The sequence below is a fragment of the Malurus melanocephalus genome, unplaced genomic scaffold (assembly GCF_030028575.1).
Source record: "Malurus melanocephalus ecotype Western Australia unplaced genomic scaffold, MMel_1.1 scaffold_786, whole genome shotgun sequence".
NCBI lineage: Eukaryota > Metazoa > Chordata > Aves > Passeriformes > Maluridae > Malurus > Malurus melanocephalus.
The window spans coordinates 360-10226 of record NW_026624018.1 but is presented as its reverse complement, the minus strand read 5'-3'; the positions used below and the strand labels follow the sequence as shown (position 1 = coordinate 10226).

Sequence of the window (9867 nt, the reverse complement as noted above, 5' to 3'; positions counted from 1 at the left end):
GGGGTGATGGAGCAGCCGCTGCTTTTCCCGGGGGAGTTTCTGCTCCTTCCCCTGCACACAAAGAACTCTCTGGCACCCCTAAAAAGAGAATCCAGAGAGGGACCAGGGCCCTGGCTGCCCCAGGAGTGCTGATTTGCCCCTGATCCCCCAAAAGCAGAATCCAGAGAGGGACCAGGGCTCTGGCAGCCCCAGAAACGCTGATTTACCCCAAGCCCCCATCCCTCCTTTGCTCAGGGTGGAAATGTGATGGAGAGATTTCATTGGTGACCTCGACTTGCCTGACCCTTGTTCTGCTTTCTCCCCGTGTAGGTAGGGAACCTTGGCCTACTTTTCATGCTCCTGTTTTTTATCTATGCTGCCCTGGGAGTGGAACTGTTTGGCAAGCTCGGTGAGTAATGGGGCCTGAGGCCGCTCCTTCCATCCGGGTGATGTTTATTTGGGATCTGGCCGCTTCCTTTTGTCTCCCTCTGTCATCCTCGGGCCTTCCTTGGCGTCACGCTCGTGTGCTGAAGATGAAAGTTCTCTCTTGACCCCGGGGTCAGGGCTGACACATGGGGATGTAGCCCAGAGCCAGCCCAACACACACACAGCCACACTGGGAGCTCGGTCCTGCTTTGCCTTGGGCTGCAGAGGAGCATTTTGCTGTTTAAATATCATTGTCCAGCGTGGAATTGTTCACAGAAATGMAAATTTGCKGCTGSAGGCAGAGCAGGAGCCTGCAGGGCTGGATGGGGTCAGGTTCCTGACTATAAACACGTCCCCCTTTGATGCTCCCACCATGCTCCAACCCTTCATCCCCTGCACTTGGCTGCTCCTGCAGCTGCCCAGGGCTTCTCTGCCCCTTCTCAGCATCCCCTTCCCCTTTCCCCATCCATCAGGAGGCTCCCAGCGGTTCCTGGTTATCCAGCATTCATTAATCCTCCAGTCTGAGGAGCTGGGGCCGGTCAGGAATGCACCCATCACTAAATCAGAGCAAACACCCAGCCCTGCCTTGCCAAATCCAGGCCAAAGCTTGAGAAATGTGYTGGAAGGAGCTGTGTGTGCATCCCCAACATCTCCATCCCATCAGGGCTCCAGGAGCACCAGAAGGGCCCTTCCTGAGCACTTTATGGCTGTCATTAATCCCCTTTATGAGCCCAGCCCTCTGCTCRGATCACAAGCGCCCGAGAGCAGAACAATTCCTCCAACCAAAACCAAATTATTTTTCAGTCTCCCACAAATTCCGGGGGAAAGAATTAGTTCTGCACCTACCCCGAGTGAGACAGCGTGGATTTATGTTCCATCCCTGGAGTTATGGGTGCATTTGTTCAGTCACAGGGGTGAAAAATMGCTGTTCACAGAGTCACCTCCTGCTGCTCTGGGGTTTCCACACAAACACCCGGGCACTGCCAGCCCAGGGAGCCCCTCTGGGGCAGGATTCTGCCTCCCAGCCCCATTTAATGGGAACTGTTCATTCCCTTTTCCTGATTAGTCCAAACCAGCCACAAAAACCATCAGCACTCTCTCCCCCAGGACTGGTCATTTGTGGGTTTTTCTTGTTTTTATTTTGTTTTTCCTTCCAATTTGCCTCAGAATAATTACCTAAGAGTGAAATGCCCAAACAAGAGCCATTGCTGCCTGTCCTAATGGATATTTAACGAGCCTGTGCTTTATGGGAAGATGGATATTTCRTATGGTCAATTTGCATTCGTTAGGATATTAATTCTCAGGGGGAGAATGTCGAATTGCTCCACTTTATCTCAGTGAAAATATCCCTCGTGGTAGATGTACCCTGCAAAAAAATCACCATGGCAAGGGCAGGATCGAGACAAAAACAGACAAGGGAGAGTGTAGAGCAGGAGCAAAGAAAATCCCAGAAATCAGAAGATCATGGAATGGTTTGGGTTGAAAAGGACTTTAAAACCCATCCAGTGCCACCATCCCARGGTGCTCCAAGCCCTGTCCAGCCTGGYCTGGAATGTTTTCAGGGATTAAACTGCCCCCACCACCATCTCCCCACCTTCTGGTGATCCATCCCAGGATTCTCCAGACAAAAACACCTTCCCCACCATCCCCCCTGTTCCCCCTGAGCAGGAGATCCCCACCCCTGGCACCCTGTGCCCACGGGCCATAGCTCAGGGTGCCACCCCCAGCTCTGGGGCTGCTCTGGGTTCACCCTCTGCTCCCTCCCTGTCCCACAGATTGCAGTGAGGAAAATCCCTGCGAGGGTCTGAGCCGCCACGCCACCTTCACCAACTTTGGCATGGCCTTCCTCACCCTCTTCAGGGTGTCCACAGGGGACAACTGGAATGGCATCATGAAGGTGGGTGCAATCTCTGGGTGCTTCYTCCCCTCSAGAGACCTGTGGGTACAGGTCAAAYRGAYCAAGSTARCTTTKGTGTGAGAACAAAAATGTTGCCTCTTAAAACATCAAAAAGAATCTTCATAATTTAAAAGCCTGGTGTGGTTTGTCCTCAGCCTCAGCCAGGCTGAAACTTTGTTCCTGGATAAAATATTTAAGGATAATTGTGCTGGTTTTTGGTTAATTGGGGGTAGCCTTGTGCCCTGTGTCCTGTGCCTTTGGGATGTATCACAGAACCATGGAATCACTTCATGGTTTGGGTGGGAAGGGACGTTAGAGCTCATCCTAGTGTGAAATCCTGGGCTTTGGCTAGAACATTCCTCCAGAAGGGGCAGGGAGGATTTTGGGATGCATTTCCCACTTTTTAATCTTACAGCAACTTAGTTACAGAATTCCAGAATGGGTTGGGTTGAAAAGGGACCTTAAAGCTCATCCTTTTCCACCCCCTGCCATGGGCAGGGACAGCTTCCACATTCCCAGATTGCTCCAAGCTCCGTCCAACCTGGCCTTGGACACTGCAGAGGTGGGGAATCCAAAACCCTGGCACCTACAGGACAGGATGGGATCAATTCCCTTCCTTTGGAAACCGCTCAAGTTCTTTTTAATCCCACTTTGGGATTTCCAGAGATGGGGATTCCAAAACTGCTGAGCAGCACACTGCCCTCTTTGTAGGCGATACAATTTATTATCTCCACATTTTCTCTCACCCATTTCAGTTGTACCCACAAACCTTTGTGTCCTTTTGCTGTTTTGGCACTCAGGGCCCAGGCAGAGCCTGGTTAACCCCTGCCCTGTCCCTCCCCACTGCAGGACACGCTCAGGGAATGCACCCGGGAGGACAAGCACTGCCTCAGCTACCTGCCCGTCATCTCCCCCGTCTACTTCGTCACCTTCGTCCTCATCGCCCAGTTCGTCCTGGTCAACGTGGTGGTGGCCGTGCTGATGAAGCACCTGGAGGAGAGCAACAAGGAGGCCAAGGAGGACGCTGAGATGGACGCTGAGATTGAGCTGGAGATGTCCAGGGGAGCCAACCCCGCCGGCGGGAGTAGGGCAGGGGCCGCGGTCCCGGAGAGCCGGGCGCTCCAYGGGAATCAGGAGCAGCCCAAAGCGGTGCTGCAGGTGAAGAACWGAGCCCTGGGGAGAGCCCAGACTGAGCTGGGGGTGGGGAGGGGAGGAATCCCACAGCCTGACCTGCAGATCCCACACAGATCCCACACGGAGACAGAGGGATGGGAGACAAGGASCTGTCACCAGCACTCCACATCCTGAGTCAGCTCCCAGGGCTCCTGGAGCTGCTGGAAATGTTTTCCTGGCCATCATTCCAGGGGATGGGTGCAAGTCTAGCTCTCCAGCTCCTTCCCAGGGTGTGCACTTTCAGTTCAGAGCMATAACAGCCACAGGTCCCTATTCTGCTATCCCAGACAGTTCTTGACATTTATCAGGGCATCCAGACCAGGGAGCAATYCCATAAAGCCTGGGAATGCCAGAACCCTGGCAACTGCAGGACAGGTTGGGATAAATTCCCTTCACATGGACACTGCTCYAGTCCTTTTCAATCCCACTTTGGGATTTCCAGAGGATCCCCAGCAATTCAGCGCAGCTCAGGCTCTACTTAGGATTTGGATGATTTGGGAATTATCCTCAGCAAGGAGCTGGAGGTTCCTGCGTTGAATTTCCAGGCACTGCCTGCTCTCTGATTCCCTTCAGTCGTCCAGGAAAACAATCAGAAGTGCAGGGGGAAGGAGGGCGTGAGATAATTGTCTCATCCCGTGTCAGCAGCCTGTGATTAAGAGCGAACATGGAATTGCTTTGTCACCATGATCACAAATAAATCTACCGCGAAATCAGCGGGGGGTTGGAGATTAAATTACATTAAATTAGATTTTTCTGAAATCTATCAGACTCCATTAGGGCAAGGAAGAAGAAATTTGGCTACACAGCAATGGGGAATTGGCAATTGGAATGTTGTTCCTGACASACTTTCCTGCAGGAAAATGCACAGGTTGCTTTTCTAATTACAGGGAGAGAGGGCACAACCTTTCACACAGGCTGGGACTGCAAAATGAGTCCCTTCTCCTGGGCTTTTCCTCATCTTCCCATATTTCCCAAGCACATCAGGAGCAGGGCAGAGCCTCCTTTTAACCCTGGAAACTTCACAGCCACAACCTTCCCAGCCTCTGTCCTTCATGCTCCGTGCTCAGCAGCAGGGAAAACAGCGAGTGYCAGAGGAATCTGCCAACAGCCCCGTGTGGGATAGGAGGGAAATCCTCTTTTTAGCCCTAAAAATGTGCATTTGGTGTGCAGGGCSATGTGTGAGCTGTGTGACTTCAAATGTTACACCAGGAGCTGCAGGCAGAGTCTTCTCTTTGGGAGAAAATCCTGTCAGGTTTGATTTTATTATTGTGATTGTAAAAATTGGTTTGTGACCYTGAGGAAAGAGGCAGGAGGGGATCAGCTCCCCAGGTTGCAGCAATCCCAGAGCTGTGAATTCAGGAGCTGTTCCAGGAGGATTCCCAGAGGAACAGAGGGGCTGTAATTCCCTCTGCTCAGTCCATCCCAATCACCCCGCACACCCAGATCCCATCCCAATTTCCAGGGATTGGGATCAGGCTCTGGAGGTGTTTCCCAGCGAGGASGAGCAGCAGTGGTGCTGTGGGACCCTCACTGGCCAGAGCAGCTCCAGGTGGCAGCCAGCGAGTTTCCTGGTTCATATTCCAAGGATTTCTTYCATTTGCAATTTGCCCACGTCCCTAATTCAGTCAGCTCTCAACAGCCAAACCCTTAAAAATGGAAGTGGTTGATGTCAAGAAGGGCTTTCTGCTCATCTGTTCCAGCCAAACTGAGCCTGAAAGCCAAACACTGAGATCCTTCTGGTCAAGTGCTGAGCATGGAGTCATTCATTGTGGGGTGTGTGTCTCCAGGGAGCTGAGGAAAGGGATTTCTGAGCCAGAAATACAAGGAAAAAAACAGATTTAACCCAATCCTTGGTGAGCTCTGGACCTGAGGGAGCTCAGGGCCAGGTTTTGCTGGCAGAGAGGGAAAACAGCGAAGTGAAATGCATTTCATTTAGAACAGGCAGCTGGGGAAATGTTTTCAGTCAGTCYCTGGGAAGCTGATATTAAAGGAAAACCAGAGGGTTTGTTGTGTTTTAGARAAAAGGGTGAACTGGGAGGGGAATGTGTCTGGGAGCAGAATTGGGGGCAGGGAGCTGGGCTGCAGCACCTGCTCCCGGGGCTCCTGCTGCCCCAGCACTGGGCCAGGTCAGAGCATCTCCATCAGCCCTCAGGGACATCATCTGTGTCCCCACAGCTTCCTGAGAGCCCAGGATGGATTTGTTGTGAGGTGCCTGAGAGGGGTCAGGTTTAAGGTTCGTAGGCCCTTCCAGCCAGAATCATTTCACAGGACGGCAAAGAAAAACCCCAAAACCCGTTTTCTATCCCAAAACAGGCTCCCCATCCTACTCTCACTGCCACAATGCCCTCTCCTGCTTCTTGCCCTTGGTTTGGCCTCTCTGTCCTTTCTTCAAGGAGCAGGACATCATCCCCAGGTAAAAACCATTCCCTGGAACATCAGATCAGGACAATGTGGGAAACACCATGTTTTTAATGGATTTTCCCTTTTTTAACCCTTTTCCTGGCCATTCCTTTCTCTCTGTGTGTCCAAGAGCTGACTTTCATGATGATCACTGATGCTTCCCTTTATTCCAGCTGCATCCTGAGCTCTTCCATCCATGGAATTTTAGTGTCCCTCACAGTCACCAGGGCCACAGGTTCCACATGAGATCCCAACAGGAACACCTGCACAGGGTTTGGAAGCAAAAAAAGGAAGGAGTTCACAATAAATTCCCCCCTGAGATGACCCCRTGTCCCTGTCCCCTTCCTTTTTAGGGCAGCGCAGCCTCCCTGAGGCCCCAGGATTCCCAGAACCTGCTGACAGTCCGCAAGATCTCCGTGTCCCGGATGCATTCCCTGCCCAACGACAGCTACATGTTCCGGCCCGTGACCCCGGCCAARGCCCCCTTCCCCCTGCACGAGGTGGAGATGGAAACCTATCCCTGCAAAGCCCAGAGAGGTACCACCCATGGAGACTGGAGATCCCCCTGTTCTGAGCCAGAGTTTGGGGCTCCTCATGATGGAGGGGCTGAGGGAGCTGGGAAAGGGGCTCAGCCTGGGGGAAAGGGGGATTTGGGGGGACTTTGTGGCTCTGCACAATTCCCTGACAGGAGGGGGCAGCCAGAAGGGTTGGGCCCTGCTCCAGGGAACAGGGACAGGAGGAGAGGGAGGGAGCAGCCTCAGGCTGCCCCCCACCTCAGGAGATGTTTAATTTGGATATTAGRGRAAAATCCTTCACTGGAAGGGTGTTCAAGCATGGGAACAGGCTCCCAGGGCAGTGGTGGAATCGCCATCCCTGGGAGAGTTCAGAAAACATGTGGCTGTGGCACTGGGGACTCGATTTGGTGGTGACCTTGGCAAKGCTGGGTTAATGACTRGATTCCATKATCTTTTCCAACCTTTACAATTCCATGATCACAGCAGCTGCACAGGGGGTTCAGTGGGGAGCACCCAACCCAAACATGGCCTGGGCAGGGCTCGCTCTGATTTTGTTCCATCACACCACAATGTTTCCCATATTCTGCACAATTCCACGTTTCCATCACTTTCCCAGGAGCGAGCTGGTGGCTCAGAGGCTCCCGAGCAGCACCAGAGGGTACAGGCTGTTAGCTGAGGGAAAGGGAGCTGTGTGTTCCCTCTGAATGCTGACTGCAGATCAATGCCATCCCCAGGAACAAAAGCTGGAGCTGTGATTGCTGCTGGGCACAGCTCCGTCCTTTCAGGCAGGCTGCAGCCCCAGGGCACAGCCTTTGAGCACCATCCATCGAGCTCAGAGCTGCAGGGGGCTCTTTGGGAGCAGAAAGATCAGAAACCACTCTCTGGCTCTTCCCGAGCCTGGCCCCGTAATGAATGCCACGGAGAGACCCCATAGAGAGACCCCACAATCCGGGAATCACGAGCTGCACAGAGCCTTTGAGGGGGCACTTATCCTCTGAATTGAGYACATTTCCCTGAAAACGCCTTTCTGTCTCTTTTGTGGAGCTGGTCTAGAGGGGAAATCGATAGGAAACGCAATCTCTGCCTCCCTAAAAGCTCACGTGCTCCCACAGTGGCTCCCAAGAATTTGTCCCAGCCTGGTTTCCTTTGATCCAGCGTGGTTTGAAATGCRAGAGCTGCTCGGTGGTTTTGCAAAACCCAGGTCTGCTCTGATTTCCCTGCGAGAAGGAGCTCAGTGTTTGCTCAGACTCTCTGGGAGCCAGGTCGTGTTCTCTGCTCCGTGTTTGTTATTCCTTCACCTGCAAATTCCTCGCCGAGGAAAGAAAACAGAGGTTGAGTTTCACGGGCGCTCTCCCGGGGCTGCTTTCCATTCCCGGAGGGGCCGTAAAGTGGGATTTATATCCACATAAAACCCCTGTGACGTGCAGRGGTGGGCAGAACCCACCAAGAATGCTCTGATGTTTCCTGAGTTTCTCTCTGAGGGCCCTGGAGGGATGGATATGAKGGAWWTGATGGATATGATGGAAATGATGGATATSATGGAWATSMYGGATATCATGGATATCATGGATATGACTCTTTACCAGGTGGTAAAACCAGCATCACCCCGAGCTCTGCTGCTCCTGAGCTGCCCAAACTCTGCTTCAAGGCACCTTTCCATAAATTACATCCAAGTAGAACTGAGCCCATGGAGACTCCTGTGAGCACCCATGTTTCCATGGGCTCCCRAATGTCAGATCTTCTCCCCATGCTCCACTGACCACACGGTGAAAATCCTGTGGGATGAGCAGATCTCGGGGTATTTTGGTTTTAGATGCCAAAACCAAACATTTCCTGATTTCCTAGAAAAACGAGGAAAAAATATCAAACTCCAGACATCTCCAGTGTTCCTGAGCATCCAGTTTGGAGGGGGTTTGGGTTTCTTAAATGAGAGTTCAGTGGAAAGTTTCCAGCAGGAGGAAATTCCAGCTGAGGACAGGGAGCAGAGTATCGGGTCTGGATTTTATGACTGTGTTTGTGACAGGTTTTATGATACAGTTTTTTTCTGCATCATAAAAAGCATTTTATAAAGCCTGGAATAGCACATGAATGGCACAGGCTYAGCCTGAAGCTCTGGGTCTAAGAGAGCCCTAAAAAAACGGGAGAAGTGGGGTGGGGGTGGGAATTCCACTGCTCTGCTCCTCCTCTGGTGCTCCGGAGTGAAAACTCCAAAAGGAAAATTATTAAACACTCACTTTGCTTTCTCCCCACCCACAAATCTGTCTGTGAAACGCAGCTGCCATGTGTCTGGATGGCTTTTGTCAGAGGTTCGGGTTCCTTGACCCCWGGGTGAGATCTCTTGGAGTGATGGATATCGGTGTTTTTAACACGGAGCGGGGCAGCGGTGGGGGAACAGACGCTGGGTTTCGAACTAATGAGGGCGATAAATCCTGCAGCCAGAAAAACAGAGGAGCAGCAGACCTTTCAAACAACTCACAAGTGYGGTAAAGCAGCACCGCAGAGGGGCTGGGGAGGAGGGAGYGCCTGCAAACCRAGCCYRGGAGGCTTTAGGGAGAGAGCRATTCCAGCCTGGCCGTGGCTYGGGGCTCAGAGCTCCTGCTGGGGCCGTGCTAAACCGAGCTGTGCCTCATGGACAGCCCCTGCTGGCAGCCAGGCTCTGGGGATGGGGGAGCTGCAGGGTCTGCTCCCGGAATATCCGGAGTATCCTGAGTTAAAGGGATCCACAAGGATCAGAGTGCAGCCCCCGGCTCTGTACATACATCCCAACATCTGTGACCCCCCTGCCACCCCTGTCGAGGTTCAAGGCAGGAGAGAGGACAAGGGACAGGGTTTTTAATCCCAGCCCTGCCCAAGGGTTACACTGATATTTGGGATTTCAGCCGGGCCCTGCAGGTTTTTCCTTCTCCCCACTGTGTTTTCTCCCTCCTCTCTCAAAGCTTCTGCCTCAAACTTTCCGAGCACTGACCGCTCCCTCTCTCCTGCCCTAGGATCCATCAGCTCCATCCGCTCCCAGCCCGTGGGTTCGTGCTCCTCCTCCCTGACAGTGCCCACGGAGTCACTCCCAGCCCCTCTCTCCCCCGGCCTCGAAGGGCGGCCCCGCTGGAAGGTCCWTCCCYYRCACAGCAYCCCCCGATCTCCAGTGCTCAACAARCTGCTCTGCAGACAGGTGAGAGGCCAGGAGCCTCCAGAGGTAACTCCTGTGTTGTCACCTGCTTCCTTCCCTTATTTCCTGGTCCTCTGCTGGGTTTTGGTGCTCAGGGATAAGAGCAGATTCCCGTTTAGAACTGCCATAAATTTTTGTGTACTCCCGTCTCAGCAAGTGACACACATGGGAAGGCCYTTTTTCCCTACTTCATCTTTGTGGCTGTGCTATTCCAGAAAATAAGAGCTAAAGCGTAGAGAGAAGGTGCCCAAATCCATTTCAGCAGTGCTGGGAGAAACCTCCAGGAATCCTTGCACTGTGATGGGGTGTGCTGG

General features: G+C 52.8%; 1 protein-coding gene across 1 annotated transcript in view; it reads left to right on the top strand.

Annotated features, from left to right (window-relative positions):
* The window catches only part of CACNA1H (calcium voltage-gated channel subunit alpha1 H), a gene marked incomplete at its 3' end in the record, with an annotated part of 35807 nt that extends 26251 nt beyond the window's left edge, over positions 1 to 9556 (top strand). Inside the window, exons 20-24 of the mRNA XM_057385098.1 lie at positions 310 to 388; positions 2181 to 2302; positions 3152 to 3460; positions 6229 to 6412; positions 9378 to 9556. Coding sequence (XP_057241081.1) covers positions 310 to 388; positions 2181 to 2302; positions 3152 to 3460; positions 6229 to 6412; positions 9378 to 9556 — 873 coding nt within the window. The remainder of the gene's footprint in view (positions 1 to 309; positions 389 to 2180; positions 2303 to 3151; positions 3461 to 6228; positions 6413 to 9377) is intronic.
* Positions 9557 to 9867: the final 311 nt, after the last annotated feature.